Genomic DNA, 20,188 nt, shown 5'->3' with positions numbered 1-20,188 from the left:
CTGGTCGCAAACACACTATGTTGGTTTTGTCATGGCACGGCTCATATGTTCTGGAGAAAACTCTGAATCAACAAACAATAGTGGATCATACTATATCTATCATACAAATAACTAACAGCTATGTTCACAGATATAATTTATTGTAAGTTATATGAAACTAAAGATAAACTGAGAAATCAAAATTTTCAAGCTGAGCACCTCTAAATGAGTGAATTTTTTTTAAAAGTCACACCTTATAAATAAAATAAGATATTGGAAGAATTTAGAAAATGAGTATATTTTCACAATCTATTTTATCCTTTCCATGTATTTCTTTCTGTAAAATAAATATGACCTATTTATCAATTTGTTTACCTTACTCTTTTACAAATGGAATAGAACAGCCACCTTTGAATATTTTAAATTGTGATAAATAATTTACTGTAGTTAGTAATAGTAGTTGCCTTAGACAGACTTTAAACATGATATATAAACTTCAAACTTGAAATGAATTCAAACAAATTTTTAAATAATATTTATATGACTGTCAAAGGTGTACTTTTTATAGAAGAAAAAAAAAAAAAAACATCAACACTTTAATCAATGGCTACATTACATATAAAAATATTAATAATTCATAAATATGGTCAACTTCCTAAAATTTTATGCATTGTAATAGATTCTTCAAAAAAAACTTTATATACTCTTGTTTCTTTTTAAAAATTAGAAACTTATGAAAAAAATCTGAAAAGTTTAAGAACTTCAATTTTGTCAAGTAGATGACATTAATATATAAAATTAATGACAAATTTCACATAAGCAAAGCACTCGGGGGTTCCTAATGAGTTCTCACTAGAATTTGTTTTGAAACATTTTCTTTGTTAGTTGGATCTTGCAATCAATATTGAAAAGACTTCTTTAAAAAGAAATAAGATAAGCACTAGCAAGAAATCGTTTTGCACTTTCACGGCTTTCAAACAGTCAAAAATAGCCAAAATAAAGTATACAATTATTTTTCATGAAAACAACTTGGCTCTATATATTATTCTACTGAACACAATGGTGTTTTTACATGCACTTTCCAAACTAATTCATGATCATGATCAATAATCATGCCTAAATGGTCCATTTCACAAACTTGGGAATGTTTTTTCTTTTCTTTTTCCTTTCTAAATTCTCTTAATTATTATTAACATAAAAGTCAAAAGGGGAAATGCAGAACAAATAACTTCAGTCTAAATGTCTTCCTTTACAAGGCTAATATATGACAAACTCAACTGTCAAAATTTCAGAAAACAAACTTACCAAAACTAAATAAAACTCAATGCAAAGGATGTTTAAATTGGGATTCCAACTGCTCAGTATTAACACAGCTGTACCAACACAAATTTAACTGACTAAAATTATGCATACAAGTAATTAATGTTCTCTTGACTTTTCACACTCTTCTCCCGTCTTTTGATAGCCTGGAAATTATCACAGAGGTCGGTTTCATTCTCTTAAAGCACATCGTTTAGTTGTATTAGCGTGACTGTTCCTTTGGAGTGTAGTGTTCTAAAATCCATGGATGTGTCATTGTTTTATCCAAAGATAGTCGCTGACGTGGGTCATGCTTTAAAAGCTGTGAAGTAAGAGAAAGAATATCTTTTATTCAGGCATCATGACTCCTGATAAGCGAATAAGGCTTAAAATATACAATATTTTGAAATAGGTATTAAGAGTACTAGTGTATTATTTTATGCTCAATTCATATAATTAACAGGTTCTATAAATGCAAAATTGGGGTGATTAATCATTTGTTTGTTTGTTTGATTGGGTTTTACATCACACCAACACAGTATAGGTCATATGGCTAGGATCAAGCCTTACTGGTGGAGGAATACCTCAGGTGCCCTTCTGTGCATTATTTCAGGCAAAGGGCACCTGAGTAGAACCACTGACATTCCATAACCTACCTGGATAGCTTCCTCTTATGAAAGAATCAAAAATCCCTGTCAGGATTTGAACCCTAACTGGGTACGAATATCACCCATACTTGGTTTTTATAGCATATCACTTATCAATGGCATTTCTGTTTTTGTTTACCTTTAAATTTGCTGATTTTTGAGGAAATTTTCTGTGTTATTTTGGGAATTTATCAGTCATGAATTGGAAATTTGTTGTCTATTTTCTATTGAGAATGGTGCTGTTTTCCGGTATCAGTTATATAAGGAATAGAAACACTGCTCAATTTTTTAGGCACAAACAGGCACTTGAGTGGAACCAATGACTTTCCATTAGCTAGCTGGATAACGGTGCAAGCAGATTGAAGTAAATAACCATAAGTATTAACCACTCAGCCATGGATGCCCTTTTTGTTGTTGTTTTTTACTAATGATTTAGATCCGATGTGAATAGTTTTTGGCAGTTTCAGAGAAAATGGACCTAAATAAATTGACCCTGACCTTTTGACCCTTAAAATCAGTGTGACAGGTAGAACTCAAATTCATAATGGATAACCAATGCCAACATGACCATGTTTCTTCATATGACACCAGTTCTGGCTGGTTCTAGGAAGGGGTCTGGAAAGTGATTAATTTAAGTTGCAAGAACTTGGTTCGCAACCGAGCTTAAATAGATATGTTTAAACCAACCAACAAGTATGTCATGGCGATACCTCCACCTTTTTTCTTTCAAAGACTGACCATTTAAAGAAACAAAAACACACTTACACTAGATATCAAGTCCCTAGCACCAGACGAGACAAACGACGGATATCTGATGTCAACTTTTGTGATCCTGCGATATGTTTCCGAGTTACTCTCCGTTTCAAATGGTGGTTTGCCGACCAGCAATTCGTAGCAGAGTACACCTAGACTCCATAGATCTACGCACTCATCATGGTACGTTCCCTCTATCATCTCTGGTGGGAGGTAATCCAATGTTCCGCATAGCGTGGTTCTCCTGTATAAACATATCAAACAATATCATGAAACAAACAGAAAAGGTTTTGTAAGCTTCTACAATGCTTTGGTTGGGTTTCAATCAAATTGAACTTCACAAATACATTTATATACAGTTTTATCCAGTAATTTGATTATTTTATAAAGATATCAATTTGTTCATTTTTATTCACTTTGTATCAATGCTTTTCAATCTGGTAAAATTTTACATCACCCAAAACACTGTTAAGATTATTTAGCAACTTTCCAGCTTAACTAGAGAAGGAACTCCTCTGGTGCTCCTTCTTTTATGTATTCTTTCAGACACAAACAACAACTTTTCTGTTAGATATATAGCTATAGATGATACCCTCAAATAAAACAACCCAAAAGTATCAAGCTGAATTCAAACCCCAATGTTCTTAACCAGACACTTTCTTACAATAATCCAACATTTTCTTTTACAGGAATACTACAAATCAGAAAACTAACCTCGATGACGGAGCATGTACAGACCACCCAAAATCAGCAATCTTAAGATCTGAGGTCAGTCCGAGTAGAAGATTTTCAGGCTTGATGTCTCTGTGTATAACTTTCTTACTGTGGCAATATTTCAATGCATTGGCTAACTGATACACATACTGTAAAACACACAATATCATAAATAGTATAATCATGACAATTTATTTAAGAAATATGAATTGAAAAGAAAAAAAATGCCATAATTTACAGGACGTACTTAAATCCATGACCAAGAGGTGTACAATTTCAAATGAATACATGCTGAGGCCTATGAGATTTACTTTATCATAAAACCTTAACTAGTAATGTTTTTTTTAGTTCAAAAAATCACTCAGAATCAATACTTATGCTATGGTTCTTGGTCAATGACCCTGAAAACAAGTGAAATGTCATGTCAACTTGTACCGTAAGATATGCACAATTTCTTGAAATGGCCCAGCTGAAAACCAGTCTTGGTCAGGACTTTAAGTGTACAATTTTTTTTAATGCTACACTCTCTTCTTAGCAAAAATCCAGAGTTTGATAAAATTCATGAACAGATTTTAATTTTGTAAAAGGTGAAAGAAATAAATTTGTATCAACCTTAGCAGCAATTTTCTCATCAAATCTTTTCTGTTTTGTTAATTCCTTGTACAGTTCTCCTTTGGGGGCATATTCCAGGATGAGGTACACTCGAGTTTTATCATGAAAGTATCCAAATAGACGTAATATATTGTCATGCCTGTAAAAGATAAAATATATAAATAGAGCAGCACTTATTAATTATGGATGTACTAAAGACATACTAGGCAAAAGGGATTTAAATATCCTCGGATGGGTGTTTTTCACTTTAATATATATATATATAAAAGTGAGGAAAGATAAAGAGGACCAAACTTCCTGTCCGTTTTTTGCTCTAAAAGTTATGAGGACCAAACTCCCTGTCTGGCTTTTTCGCTGTCTGTTCCCCCTCCTAAAAATTACCAGGACCAAACTTCTTGCCTGGTCCCCCCCCACAATATTAAAAGTGCTTGTTCCCCCCTCCTAAAAATTATGAGGACCAAACTTCTTGCCTGGTCCCCCCCCCCAAACAATATTAAAAGGACGTGTTTTAATCTCCAAAATGTTGACAATAATTATATAAAACTTGCAAATTAGCACTATGTATATTTCACATTAGAAACACACTATTAGCTGCAAAGAATAAGACTGATTGTGAAACAATAAACAGAAATTCCTATGTACAAGAAAAATCCTTATCCTTTTGAATCAAGTATGACTTCTTTCCTAACTAGTTCAGTCTTCGCCTTAATTTTTTATCAGCACTAGCCCAGTCGGGCTAGCAGCTTACAAATTTCACTAGCCCAAACACATTTTAACTAGCCCGAAACCAAAATGGTATTTTTTGCATACATTTTGTACAAAAATAACACTTTCTATGTTTTATATACCATTTAACATTATTAAAATATCAACTAATCAACTTTTCTTCCTTTCATTATTTAAATAAGAAGAGTTTAAACTACATATGAAAAGAAGATATTTTGATATTTCTGTGGCGTGGCATTGTCCACAGACACTGAAAAAAAATTGTTTAAAAACTGAAAATACTCTTCTCCTCGTTTACTGTAACCATGTCGGCTGATACATGCATTGACGACATATTTATATTCCTTTTCGTATTACTTTTTTATTTTTGGTGTGTTCCTTTTTGGCTTAGTGCCTTCAAAATACAAGAGAAAAGACATATTGTGCAGCACGAGATGAAGCCTAATAAATGTCTAAGTAATAACAAATGTACAGGCACTCCAAGTAAATCAAAGACGTATCATAAACCTTTAAAAGCAATCAATAATTGACACCTCAAGTAGATGTAATTCTTATCAGTTGTGTAGAGCTATTTTTAGCGCTGTCAAATTGCATCCACTGATGTCACGCTTCAGTGCACAGGCTATAAACAATGCTGTGTATTACACACGGTGACATTTTTTTGAGTGTAATTTGAACATATCTAGGATTTGATAGGTAATTAGGAGTAGATTTAAGGTAATTATTATTGCATAGCTGAAAATCCCACATGGCAAATTGACTCTTGTGCAGATTTTATCACGTGTCAAATTTGTGCATTTCCTGATTTTCACGTGTCAATCGAGAGCCCTGGACTCTAACAATCAATAATATTTCATAAGTGTTTTAAGTTCAATAAAGCTGCAAATAATTTTTAGGGCCAAGGTGGTTTACCCATCAAAATCTAGAGTAAAATGAAAATTCTGGGGTAAAATCTATAAAAAGAATTTGCATTGTTTTGTTATCAAATTCCATTGCCTTCTAAAAAGTTCCTTTCTTTACATAAATCAGACTGACTTATATTCAACGTTAAATAATACAAAACTTGCTCTGTTAAGGCAGGCTTCCCTAGACTAGGGTTTGTTAAGGTTACATGTAGCAAATTAATGACAAGACTCATTTTTTTGTTGCTGACATGTTGTTGTTTGAATGTGTCACATTCCTTTACAATCAGCTACATGGTCAGCATGAGGCTTTATTCATACTCTATTTCTAGTCTACATTTTAGTGCCGCTATTTGGTTTTGATTATTTATGATTAAAATTAGAATTAATGAAAAATAAATATAATAGAATTAAAACTTTATACACAAAGAATTAGTCTTTGAGGAAATTGTCCGTAACTGTAAACTTGGTACGAAAATTTTGAGTACAAAACTGCAGATGGCAAGGGAGAAATATGTTTTCCAATAACTAAAGTGGCAAGTACAACATTTTTCTTTATTTTGTAGCAAAAAACATTATAATATATGTCTAAACAAATTGAATATTAGGTTAAGTCCTACGATGATTACACCAAATTTAACTTTATCAATAAATTCATTTCAGAAACTCCCAAGAGTAACCTTCCCTTTTTACTCGATGTCACTTCCTGCTACTTTCGTTTTCAACTTACAGCAGTGTTGACAATAGTACTTTTAGTTTTCCATCCAATTCAGCAGAAATATATTGTATTTTCATAAAGCCAAAACATTGCTATCTGACGCTCTGCATATTTCCAACATTTTCTTAATTTGGATATGAAAAAAGCCCTCGACCAGACTAGTCCAACTAATTAGACTTGTCAAAGAGACACCGGGGGCGCTGTCTTTTTCCAAGTAACGGTTTGACAGTAAGAAAAAAAAAGTCTGTAAAATGGGTCAAACCGTTCACGCCAAATTAATTAGGCTATCGACCAGACTGGCTACCAGCTTGGAATTTTCACTCGACCACCCGCAAATTTACTCGACTGGGTCGTCGGTCGAGTGGGTTAAGTCGAAGACTGCTAGTTAACTTGGTTCATACATACACCCAATGTCAAAATTTAAGCACTTTTTAAGCTTGTTTTCCATTTTTCAAGCACAATTTATTGCACAAATATCATTTGTAACCAATTTTAGATAAAAGTAACTTTTTTTTCTTCAATCCAGCACTTTTTAAGCACTGTTCAAGATGAATCAAATTCAACGACTTATACACACTTTTTTTATCAATTTTAAGCACTTTTTAAGAATGGGATTCAAAATTAAGCACTTTTTAAGACTGTTCGAACCATGTAGTAGCATTCGGTAATTCAATAAATAGTTAAACACAAGAAGTGAGATTTGTATAAAAGTACAAAAATTTTCAGCTTTCAGTATCACTTTCTCAAGAAAACTCATTCACTTTGACAGAAATCTAAATTTACAAGAATGATAATTAATGAGATATCTGTATATGTTATCAAATTTTACCTCAAGTGAGACTGTATTTCAATTTCTCTTCTAAGCTGATGCTCCACTCCTGACTTCTGTAACTGTGACTTGAATAGCACCTGTAGTTTGAAATTATCTGACCTCAAAACCTTTTTATAGACTGGTTAAGCCTACTGTGTAAATATTGTTTTTTAATCTCTTATCAAAAATTTATTCATGTCATTTTGTGTTTTAAAGAAAGATCTTTTGAAGTTAAATACCATGATGCCATTAAATTAAGTTAGTTCCATATCTAGGGTACGGAACAGTTGTTAGTGGCATCAATCACATACAGTCCCTTTTTCCAACCAGCCTTAAAATTTCTTGTATATTTTAAATGCCTCTTCCCTCTATATATTACATAATAGGCATTTATAAAACATCAGTTTTAATATACAAAATTAATGTTTACTTATTCTAATTTTCATATCTCAAAACCTACTGTATTTTCCTTTGAAACAAATATTAAGCAACAGAATTATTTCTATATACATGTAATAGTTAACTACTGTTCCAAGTTCATAAACTCAATATTTAACACAATATTTTTTTTTAGTTAATTACAATGAAATTAGAGCAAAAATCAACTTACCTTTAAAGCCACTATGTATTTACTGTGTTTCTCTCTTGCCAGATACACATTTCCAAATTTACCCTTTCCCAATGGCTTGCCAATGTCAAAATCATCAAGTGACCATTTCTTTCTTTCTTTACCGCCCTCAGGCATTGATGGTTTCTGGGCAGCTCCAGTTGCACCATCACTCTGTGAGTTGTTTTGTCGAGGTTGCAACACTCTTTGCTCCATGCCTGAATAGAAATAAGACCTAAAATAAAGCATTGTGTATCCCCTCCCATTACCTAGCCACTAAAGTCACTTCTTTCCAAAAATTTTCACTGTCAAATAATTTTTTTTTTTACTTAACATATAAGCACACCTTACTATATATATATTTCTATGTTGCCCTTTAAAGTGTGTGATTTATATATAACCTTAAACACAAGCTTTGTTTCCGGTTTTTGTTTCTTAAATTTATGTGAAGAAATTATGAGAAATTTTAACAGTCTTTTGCGAAGTTTATCTTGAAAATTGAGGCAAAAATTCAGGAGGAGCAGCAAAGCATGCAGGACAAGTAGATATTTGAAGCCATATTTAAATACAACAAAATTAATTTGTTGAAAGATTTTTCTAAATCATAAATGGAGTAAAACAGCAATAGTTTTTTCCCAGCTTACACCTTTAGGTTTATTTCCTGGGCCAGATGGTTATTTTCTAGCCCAAACTATAGGAACCAGCAAGCAGTGTTTGAATTTGAACATGGTTAAAGCTAATTAAAGACAATGGAAATATGTTAAAAGTTTGACACTGTACTATACAGAAATGATTGATATTCATCATAATATTTGAAGAATAATTTCTAAATCATTATTTATGCTGTTTTCTTTATGATTCACTCCAGACCACTTAGAGACGTTAAAATACATTTATTTTTATGTCTTGGACTCCAGACTAGAGATTGTTGTTGAATTTAATTGCATTATTAAATTAAACATTGTTTTTTTTTATTATTATTATGAAAATTTCAAATGGTAATTTTTGCAAAAATTTATAGCGTTTGATGGAACATTTTGAAGAAAATGTTTAATGGTATTTATCTGACTGGTCCATTTCAATGTTGGTCAATGTCTTTTAAGTTCTTAACTTCTTTAAAAACAATTTTTTTATATCTCATAAAAGCCATTTATAATAGTGAAAACAAAAAAGTGAAAACATTATTTTTTTTTGGATGGTAAGGAAATTTGCCTCAGACCACAGGATTTTTATGCATCCAAGACCGAGGACTGACTTTTGCACATACTGCTCGAGCTCGACACCCCAAAGGGCTAAGTGTCTGTGGCTTTGCTAGGCAAAGGGTCCACTCGGCCCTATACCAACTCGGCACAGGTCAACTCGGCCCTCTATTAAAAACATATATTAGGATATAGATTGTTTTGTTAATAAAAATTTTAAGGAGAAAATTACTATAAAGTTTTTCAGAAATATGATCACTTACAAACACAAATTGAAAAAGTTGGCAGTGTACCTGTACATATTGTTTGAAATTATCTTTGTTAAGAAGAGATATCAAGACAATATATGTTAAATATTGATCAATAAATAGAGTTTTTAGATTGAATTTTTGCGACAATAAATGTAATTGTTTTTAATACTGTTTGTTCTTTAATACGCCCAATGCTTTTTTAACGATATTTTTTACAAAAAATCTGGTGTAGCAAAACATGCGTATAAATTGTAAATTCGTTCTTTCTCTACAAATTCACATACAAATTGGTACTTTCATTAAATAATGAAATAAAAGGAATCATTACCAGTAATATATAATAATGGGCCGAGTTGACCTGTGCAGAGTTGGAATAGGGCCAAGCTGACTCGGGGGCCGAGTACGTTTTAGGGCCGAGCTGACCACCGATTCCTTTGCTATAGAAGAAATTCATTATAATTTCTGAGTTGACAAAGCAAAATGATTTTTGTCATTTAAAGAAAACAAAATTTGTAAATAAATATGATTATCAAATCAAGTGTATACCAAAATGTCTGATGTAACTAATTAAGCCATGATGTGAAAAATAACTTTTTCATTTATACATTTAGAGCTGGTTACAGAAAAAATCTCCATCTGTGGTTTCTATCAATTTTCCTTCGTTTTTATCCATGGCCGGATTATATCGAAATAAAATCAGATTTCTCTTTATTAAATTTCTTTCTAAGATGTTTTAAATCGAAGACAATCTTTAATAAACAACGTAAATTTTTTCAAATTGTAGCCAAAAACCTGAAGAGACATGTTTTCGCGACTTTGAACTTAGATATCTTGCAATTTAAAAGCTTGCTCTCAAGTTTCTCATTGTAAACATGAAATATAATAAATAATATAAAATCTAAAACCTCACCAATATATTTGTATGGATAAGTTATTGGTTTTCGAAGATTTTTTTTCTGCCTCTTTAGTTTTCAAATGTTTTCTTTCAGCTGTTTAAAATTTTGTAACGGATAAAATGATTGGACAAAAAATTGGCGGGAGATAATTTTATGTTAAATCCTGTCACGTCCGTTTACAACCGTACATATCTGAAAGGCGGTTAAGGTTTTGTATACAATTAATTAAGACTGTAAGACACGAAAAACATCAGAATATATTTGAAAAAAAAACGTCAATGAAAACTTTTAAATGCCAATATATGCAGATTCTATCAGGGGCGTATATCTATATATAGTGGACTAAACATTGTGATCCTGTCTTGGAAGACGCACGTCCCAGATTCTATCTTGGACAAAAATAACCTCGCGCATGAGTTAACTAGCTAGTATGTTTATATAATTCATATGAATATAAAATAAATAATTCATAAGACAGGCTATCAGTGCAAACATTTCTTTCTTTTAATAGAATCTGTGACAAGGAAAAGAAATGCAAACCTAACTTTTTAATCAGATAATGCAAGAAAACGAAATAGCTTGCAAGTGAAGTCCGCTCTTATACTAACAACTTTCAAGGTTTTACAAAGTGTTTGATAATATGGCTCATATACTGAAAGAGATCCGAAATTATATGTCAAGTTTATATTTTCCCCGTAGAATGGTGCATATGTCAAAGAAATCGGTACAGAAATAAAATACGGTTTTTCTTTTTCGAATCGAGCAATATTTGTCTTGGAATTAATGCCGAAAATGACGTCTATGTCACGTTGTATTGCTACTCTTACTGTGATAGTTATATATATATATTTCTAAGTAAAGGTGTCTTAATAAAATTGCATTTACATAATGTGAATGTATGAATATAAGATATTAATCTTTCGAGCATGAATATACATATATCGTTCATTATCAATCTTTGATTTGCACATTATAAAAAGCACACAAATCATGCCAGTGGGTCTTAAAGATACACATTGACATTAGAAATACAACTTTCAAAATAGTGGTGGTGGTGTTTGAAGTTTACAGTACGGATCACAACAGCGAGCCACATTTAATTCACCAGAGCAAAGTTCACCTGAGAAATCTGTTAAGTAGTTAACCAGTACCAGAGGCAAAGAACTGAGCAGGTTAACTATAGTAACTGTATATGCGACAGCAGTAGTAACCGGATGGCGCTTCTTTCAAAATACTGGTTCAAAATAAATTTATTTGTATATGTTTGAACTAAAAAGCCTGATTTGATATCAACCGAAATAAATAAATAAATAAATAAATAAATAAATAAATAAATAAATAAATAAATAAATAAATAAATACTTGGAAGTTATACACTTTAGATAGAACTTTTGAATTAAAAATAGTGAAAGACTTTGAATTCCTTTTAACTTTTGTTAGGACTAGATCTTAAAACATAAGACCTTTGTTACAAATTTAATAAGTTTAAACATATTTATTTAAGCTGGATTACAACATATACTAATCACTTTTGAGCCACTTTGGAACCAACCGGTTATTTGTGCCATCAACATGGTCCTGACCCAAGTAGGGCTCAAACCCATGATCCCTGATTTGAGAGGCAGACACCTTATCCACTAGCCCCCCCCCCCATTACATATTTCTGATTGAATGAGTATTCACTTAATTCTCTAGCTGTCATTTATTATCCATTCATTTATGTTATAGATTTATTATAACTTGTTTAAATATTAGATATAATAATGCACACGATTGACACAGCTATTATAATACGTTTGGTACAGACTTTAGCCTAAAGTTGTATAACTTGTGAAACGGAAGTTTTCATTGGTTTATTATTCAATTACTAACCAGTCGGAACATTTCGGCTAATATCGGCACGGACCGGTTAATATGGCATTTAAAGAACATCATTATACAAAATACAATATAGAATATACAAGAAAAGCATTGATGCAAAGCATCAAAGGGCGTCCAAGCAAGAAATGCAGAAAGTGAAGATGAACTAGTAGACATATGATGACAAGATATTCTTATAAACTTTTCAATGGTTAATTTGTTTTTACCAGAATGAACGGACGAAAGACATTGTTCATTATGAACTTTGATTGGCATGCTAGAGATTAGAATATTACTTGTTATTTCTTTATGATCGTGATTATAAATAGCAAAGGATATACATGTATACCATCATTTATAATCCATATGTGTAACGCATGATCAACACCACACTTGTGGAATTGTCTCTTATTATGTTATCGCTATTAGCGAAGACCCCCTCTTAAGGTATCTGTTCGCACTTAGTAAAAATATGACACTGGTTATATTACCATGTTCATTATGTTGAGCATAATTGTTTATTATACAATAATTGTAATATCTATTTTAATATGAAAATACAGATTTTATGAATATTGTTTTCCTCTCTATTTTTGTGTTTTATGTTCTATTTTAATACTGAGTTTTTACGTTTACTACTCTTTTTTTTATCAAAATTGTAAAATAAATTTTAAGAATTCAATTGTCATATTGACCGACGATTATAAGGCAAAACTTAACTTAATCTTTCAATATATAATATTGTTTATTCTTAAACAATGTACATGTACATTTGTATTTTTCTTTATCAGTTTTTAAATTATCAATCAATTGAATAATTCATAAAATCTAATTTGTAACTTTGAATAATTCCTCGGCATCTTTACTAAACACGAATAACAAATTAAATAAAATGCTTCAAAGTTGATACTGTCATATCAATACCATAAAAATGTACCTTTTTCTCAATTATTGCACATATTTATTGTTTTTATCTCATATAGATAAAATGAAACATGCTATTGTTGTTGGTTTTTTTTTTCGAATTGTATGTTTATGTATAATAGTAATCAATAAATTTGAGAGTTGATCTGTGTTTATTAATTATTGTAACCAAACTAAGTGACAAACATTCATTTTAGAAAAAAAGCTTATTTATCTGTAAAATATTTGTTATGTTCTGTAACGATATCAAACATCTACTCGAAAACCGGGAGAGACCGGACAATAAACGTGTGATACTATTCGCCGGTCACTAGTAAATCCCGGTCAAAATAGACCGGGAGAGACCGGGAATTACCGATAGCAGTACATCCCTCTATAAATAGATTTTCGGAATGTTTAGGTCATCAACTCATCATTCTATTTTAACATACCATAATAACCCACTGTGTACTACAAAATGATAAATAAAAAACCGAAGAGACGGAAAAGGTTATTTCATGCATTGCGAAATTCTCCAGTTCGCTATTCATTGTACATATCGAGACATTTTTTTTAATCAAGCACCCTCATACCGATCGGAATGATCGGCTTTTATTATGACCGACTAAAAGGCTCGAGAAGTTGCTGTCGCCCATTCACAAAATCTGATTTCATTCCATAAGGGCGCCGCGCTTCGGCGCGGACGCCAATCAACTCAAGTTGCTAATTATTAATAATTTTGACTACCACAATTTAATTTGGTAATATGCTTGTTTTAAGCCATTGATTTAAATTTTACTGTCCATGCAAATAATTCGATCATCAAAAAACCTAATATATTTTGTTTAATAATTTACATAACTCTTCGAAAAGATAGCCTTTCATGTGAGCAAATTAAAGCAGCACGCCTCCAGATTCATGCTAATTTTCATGAAAATTTTGAAAATGTTTTTAAACGTATCATTAAGTGAAATAACCAAAAGGAAGCAATTTACACATTATCATGCAATGGCACTTACAACCCACGTAAATTTCGAAAAAGAGGACAAAATATGCAAAAATAGCCCTTACTGCGTTAGTAACGCAGTAGAAATATAGTTATAAATACTGAAAAAATCAGTCATTAATCGTACATAACATGTCAATTATTACGTGAATCTTGAATATATTTACTTTTCCAAAAATCTAAGTACATTTTCTCAAGTTTGATTATATCGAAATATTTTCGCTCATCTGGAGGCATGCAGCTTTAACACTATGTGTCGATTGTATATTAACAAAAGAATAAAGTATTAATAATTCTTTATAAGCCTACTTAATAATTATTTCGAGCGCAAATTATTATAAAAAATGGTGGCTGATTTGTGCCATGATGTATTTTTGCTCCGCTTTGTCAAGTGATCACTTTGTCGTATTTTCTTGTTTTCGCTTGTCGCAACAATAAAGTGGTAACTTTTTTACCTGGCGCTCCGCGGAACAAAATACGTCAAGGTGGATTCGTCTGGCGCCCCGCCCACGGAGCATAAGGCGAAAACACGAACATACGATAAAGTTATCACTTTGTCATATTTTCGTGTTTTTTTCTCTCTTAAATTGTGACCCGCCGAGCAAAAATGCGACATGGCACAAATCAGCCACGATAAAAAATAATAGACTACTGGATTCCGTCCCTCTGCTGGACAGGACTATGCACCTGATGTTTTTTTTTTCCTTTTTCACATTTCATATAGCTTTTACTTGGTTATAAAATGTTTTTGTAACATTAGAAATGTTTAGATATGCTTGTAGAATATTCACAACATTGATGGTAGTTTTTTTGTACTCTTTTCATCTTGTTCGTTACTCTTAATTATACTTAGTCACCTAAGGCATATTGTATTCTTCCGTTTTAAATTTCCCTATCGAGTGCGTGTGCATGGGTTTTAAGGCCCTCGTGGGGTATAATCAATTTACAGACCACGGGTAAGAAGCTGTTACACGAAGGATGGAGTTCTTATGATAACTTGCCCGAAGTTCTTATAAAGTTTTCCGACGAGGTCCGTAACGTTTTCCAGGAACTCCGTGACAGTTATCATAAGAACTCCTGACAAGTTATCATTAGAACTCCATCCTTCATGTAACAGTTCCTCCCACGTGCACACGAAAATTTCGGAAAGCGAACACAAAGAACATATATTTAGATATACAATTTATTTAACGAATCAAGTACATGTACACGAAAATAAATTACTTCTACCAAGATTTGCTTGTTAGCCATACTACAAAATGTCTGATTTTTGTCCGGTAGATGGTAGCGTCGACACGTCGTGACGAAAACTGTGACGGCGTTACCAAATGACGTCAAGTTATCAATTAAATTACTTCTCTGTTGAATATAGTTCATGACATTTCTGAATATCCCTACAATATTTCTAGGAGCATTTTAGAGTGGAAAAAGACATTTTTCATATAATATTGCAAGGTTTTCATTTAAATATTCCGTCATTATAAATAAATCACTAAAGACAAATCGTTTTCGTCCAACAAACTAGGTCTTTAAGACTGAAATATAAGAAGTAAGAAAGGACTCTTTTGTGAAATTGTGCAGCGTAAAGTTCGTGTAAGTCGTGCCTAAAATATTTGGGATTGCAGTGTCGCGGCATACGATATAAGCACCAACCTTTCTAGAAACACTATTACCGTCTGCTTTTAACGAGAAAGTACACACAACAGTTATCAAATATATAGAACGCAATAGTAAACTGCATTTTGCGTCTTGGAATTCTAAAAAGGAAACAACTGCTTATAATTCTGTTCAGTTAATTTTCAAAATGTCGGCTGTTCTACATGTTTCTATTTTTCATTTTTTGTTCTTTTTTTTTTTCGGCCGAAGGCCGTCTGATTTCACCCTGATTTCCGCTAAAAATAACAGTAAAGAAATGAATATCTATAGGCAGAATTTTCATTGGTCATTTTAACACTAATAGCCTGTTCGATTGATACTTTAGAAGAGCTTCCAATATAGGTAGAGGTTTGTTCGATTGCGCGATGGCAAGAAGTGTTGGAAAAAGATATAAGTCAGAATAAATATAAAAACACAATAATGATATTTTCTAGATGTTTCTAACAGCTTTTCAATAAATATATAAAATAAAAGATCGCCTTTTTGATACTTTTGCGTTCGATTGGGTTTCTCATCTAAGCTGTTCTAGTCATTATATTCTCTTCCCGAACCAGACATAAGACGATTGAAACGAACTTTCGACTAATTTACAGTTGCAAAATTCTCCGTGGAATAAGTGTACAGTATCTATCAAATCTTTGTTTTATTATAAATTCCTATTCAAATCAAATTCCATTTTGATTAAACTCAAATAATGTAAGTAATAATGATTAAATCTAAGATGACAATTAATGGGGAAAAACGTTCCGGGTAAAATGAACTGAAATAAAACTATTGAGGACGAATAAATGTTCTGTTTGCGGTTAGCATGGTTAGTAGTAGCTTATCCTATGCAAATTAACAAGTTTGACTTCGGCCGAGTATCTTTTTAAAGATACTTCTTGTTTTTTTTCCGTAAACAATATCAAAGTTTTTCACACTTTCCACTACATCATGAATGTGTCTAAAGTCTAATTGTCGGAAAAGCAACTGTTTGTTTGTAACGAATCTGTTAAGATATCAAAATCATCCTCGGGAAACTCTTTTTTCAGCCTCCTTCTGGCATTAGCAAACCACGTGGACACCTGTGTCAAGGTCATTTTGGACAAAATGGCGAGCATGATTTTCTCCGGTTTGTTTGGATAAGGGTTCTTTTTATGCTGTAGTAGCCACAATTTCAAGGCACCCGTGTTGTCTTTTGCGACCGGCTTTCTCCTGATAATGTTCACGTGATCAGTTGCATGGTACATCCTGTAAAATGGTCATATTCATGGTTATTCATATTAATTACGGTATCGTGCTATTATATATACACTATTTGAGTATAAATCATTAAACATAAAAATGTTTTCAACATGTGTCTTTATATGAACTTTATCCTGTGCCTTTGTGGTATTTTAATTGTCGCTTAGAAAATAAAAACATTAATGTAATAATGAATAATATTATAAGATTTATTAGGCTCTTTCAAATAAAATAAATCTGTTTAAAAGACCCTATTTCTAATGGCTGCTGGCGGCGACTGGCCAATATTTCCACTGATATTTCAGTCAGTACATATTTTAATTTTTTTTTCGTATTAAAATAAATGAATGGTAATCATGGACAAGGCCATTTAAGATATTTAGCGTGGCAAGCGTTAACATTTATTTAGACATTTGAGCCGTGTCATGACAAAACCAACATAATGGGTTTGCGACCAGCATGGATCCAAACCAGCCTGCGCATCCGCGCAGTCTGATCAGGATCCATGCTGTTCGCTATCAGTTTCTCTACTTGTAGTAGGATTTGTAAGCGAACAGCATGGATGCGCAGGCTGGTCTGGATCCATGCTGGTCGCAAACCCATTATGTTGGTTTTGTCATGACGCGGCTCATTTTATCTTTATAGCATGATAATTATTTAAAAATCTTTTGTTATTTTGTTAGGCATCGTAGTAACTTGAGATATTTCAACTCTTTTTCTTTAATAAATAATATATAAATATGTGAAAAGGTAGCAACATTCTTACAGCGATGGTTTGTAAGGCGAATGTGACGTCATGGCGTTGTTTTGAATATACCAAAAGGGAAGACTGCTCTCCACAACAGCCCCGAGTCTGTTATACTCCTGTGTGTAAATCATAGAGGGTTAATATGGTAGGTATATATTTATTCATTTGGTTATTTTATAAATAATTTTATAGAAAAAATAACAACAAACAACAACAACAACAAAATACAACACACACAACATCTGAGACTTTGAAAGGAAAAGTAAAGCAACTGCCTTTGATATCAGACGATTATATGTCCAGAACAATGAACGAAAGCAAGTTTTCCGGAAGGGCGTCCGGAATTTTGGCGTGGTAATTTTGTTTACAAATTCGTCAGGATGGAAGAAGTTCCAAACACACAAAGAAATATTCTGAATTCTGCAGGATAAATATGGGATTGATTAATCCCGCAAATACATGAAAATAAAACTGAATTTTTTATACGGAAATATACCAAACATGGGATTGATTTATCCTCCAAAAATATGAAAAAGTGACTGATTTATCGAACCGTGGGAATGATTAAACATCGCAAAAATATGAAAACTGGACTTGATTAATCTTGTAAATATAATTATGAGACAAATTGGAATTGATTAATCCTGCAAATATATGAAAAATGGAATTGATTAATCCTGCAAATATATGAAAAATGGAATTGATTAATCCTGCAAATATATGAAAAAATTGGAATTGATTAATCCTGCAAATATATTAAAAATGGAATTGAGTTATCCTGCAAGTATATGAAGAACAGACAGATATAAAGTTAGAAATATGATACAGTAAAATGCATCGTTGCAGGTTAAATTTTTGTTTGTATGTTATTTATTTTACTCGTTATTGTTTCTCTTTCCATTAAAATAAACTAAATAATTATAGGATACCATACCAGTAACAAAACTAACATTTTTAGGAAAATATAGATTAAGAAAATGATCACATTAAAGCAAAATTTGCGGCTCTCTTGATTTTATGGAAGTCTTTTTCAAAACATAAATTTGACAAAGATAATTTATTTTGTAAAATCTGTACAAAGGCCGTTTTAGAAATAGTAGCTTTTCCCATACGTTGGTATGATATATACATATATACGTACCCTCATTTTATTAAAAAGCTCAACTGAGATTAAAAAGCTTAAAGGCAAATTATGCCTCAGACTAGAAAGGCAAACATGAATTTTATATAACATTTAAATGATGCTTAACACCTTCAGAAATGAGCACTGCGTGAATGTGAAATTAATTATTTGTCATAAAAAAACAAAATGTAAACAAAGTACAAAATACTAAATCACTATTATATATACTAGTATATAACTCTTCTAATTGCCAAAAAAGCAACAGTAGCAAAAGATGGTTAAAATAAGTAACCGGTGAGTAACCTTTTAGAAACATTAACAGGACATTATAAAATAAAATCTTTTGAGAATAAAAATTGAAGCATGTCTGGGGTTAAATGGACACTAGGAAAACGTAGGAAAATGATGATAAAGAAGTATACTTGAAAATCGATATTCACCGCATTTTTAGCCCAATTTGATTGGAAAGCGTTTTCGAAAACTTCTTTTTTTATGTCATATGTAATAAAAAATATCACTCTTTATACTATCATACTTATTTAAAGATTAGTCTTATGCAGTCACATATATAAAATACAATAAAAATGTAGACAAACGATTTAAACTTTTCAAATGAAATAATCGTATTTTTGAGATTGTGTTGTACATGTAATTTCGTCCAAATTCTTATAAAATGGTAAAAAATTAGACAGAAACAAGTCATTTAGGCATATGTGCGCCGTCACGTTATAGTGCTATTTTAAAAGTGTATAAAGCTATATGACTGTTGTCTAACATGTCTAAGGGTTGTAAAATTAATTTTCATATTGTGATTGAAATGAATGAAAGAAATGTAAATATATTTTATTCAAAGCGAGTTGGTGGGCATGCGTGGAACAACCGCCAGCCCTGCTAAAAATAGCAATATAATATTTTGTTCCGGAACATTTTATTATGTTTTCGTACAACATTCATGTTTACTAAATAACATAGATATTCTATTTCATAAATCTTTTTAAGAAATGATCCTGTTTATGAAAACAACTTAACTTTACTGTTTTTAAATATTTACAAATATTTCATCAGATACACACAAAGCACGCTTTGCAACTTATTACTCTAAAATTACCAATTTTTATTACCATAAAGCATACTGAGCATTTTCCTTGAAAGGTGTATCATTTTAATTGAAAAGTGATATAAATAAACTTATTTTCTTACCGTTTTAGAAGTGCACGATCCTTGGAAAATAGTTTCTAGATTCAAATCACCAAACGGTATAGAACAATCTCTCGCATGGTGGCTAGGTGATATTTCTTTTTCCATATTTTAAATAATACTATAAATCTTGATAATGAATAATTACTGTTCGCTAAAAGATCTTGAATTGTTTTGGTTAGACACTGCGAGGAAACATTGGTTTTAAACAACCGCCAGAATAACTCGCTGTCTTTTATTTTCAATTATCTAATGAGCGTCCGATTGAAAGTGATGTCACAAGTACAATGCCATCTTTTATTTCAATTATCTAATGAGCGTCTGCTTGAAAGTGATGTCACACGGAAGATGACGGAT

The 20,188-nt window shown here is 31.8% G+C and overlaps 2 protein-coding genes across 2 annotated transcripts; both read right to left on the bottom strand.

The window, feature by feature from the left end:
• Positions 1–1,056: 1,056 nt before the first annotated feature.
• On the bottom strand, positions 1,057–10,257 carry LOC132742799 (aurora kinase A-A-like). Its single transcript, XM_060731279.1, has 7 exons — positions 10,129–10,257; positions 7,772–7,986; positions 7,180–7,259; positions 4,005–4,143; positions 3,393–3,541; positions 2,691–2,922; positions 1,057–1,600 (listed from the first exon to the last, which is right to left on the bottom strand). The coding sequence occupies exons 2-7, from the start codon at positions 7,982–7,984 to the stop codon at positions 1,502–1,504; spliced, it is 912 nt and encodes a 303-aa protein (XP_060587262.1). The 5' UTR covers positions 7,985–7,986; positions 10,129–10,257; the 3' UTR covers positions 1,057–1,501.
• Positions 10,258–16,047: 5,790 nt separating this feature from the next.
• On the bottom strand, positions 16,048–19,961 carry LOC132742782 (iroquois-class homeodomain protein IRX-4-like). The gene is made up of 3 exons (XM_060731255.1): positions 19,835–19,961; positions 17,530–17,627; positions 16,048–16,769 (listed from the first exon to the last, which is right to left on the bottom strand). The coding sequence occupies exons 1-3, from the start codon at positions 19,937–19,939 to the stop codon at positions 16,490–16,492; spliced, it is 483 nt and encodes a 160-aa protein (XP_060587238.1). The 5' UTR covers positions 19,940–19,961; the 3' UTR covers positions 16,048–16,489.
• Between the last annotated feature and the right edge of the window lie 227 nt (positions 19,962–20,188).

This window comes from Ruditapes philippinarum, unplaced genomic scaffold (genome assembly GCF_026571515.1).
Source record: "Ruditapes philippinarum isolate M1 unplaced genomic scaffold, ASM2657151v2 ctg57_1_1_1_1, whole genome shotgun sequence".
Classification (NCBI taxonomy): domain Eukaryota; kingdom Metazoa; phylum Mollusca; class Bivalvia; order Venerida; family Veneridae; genus Ruditapes; species Ruditapes philippinarum.
This window is presented reverse-complemented; position numbering and strand designations above follow the sequence as displayed.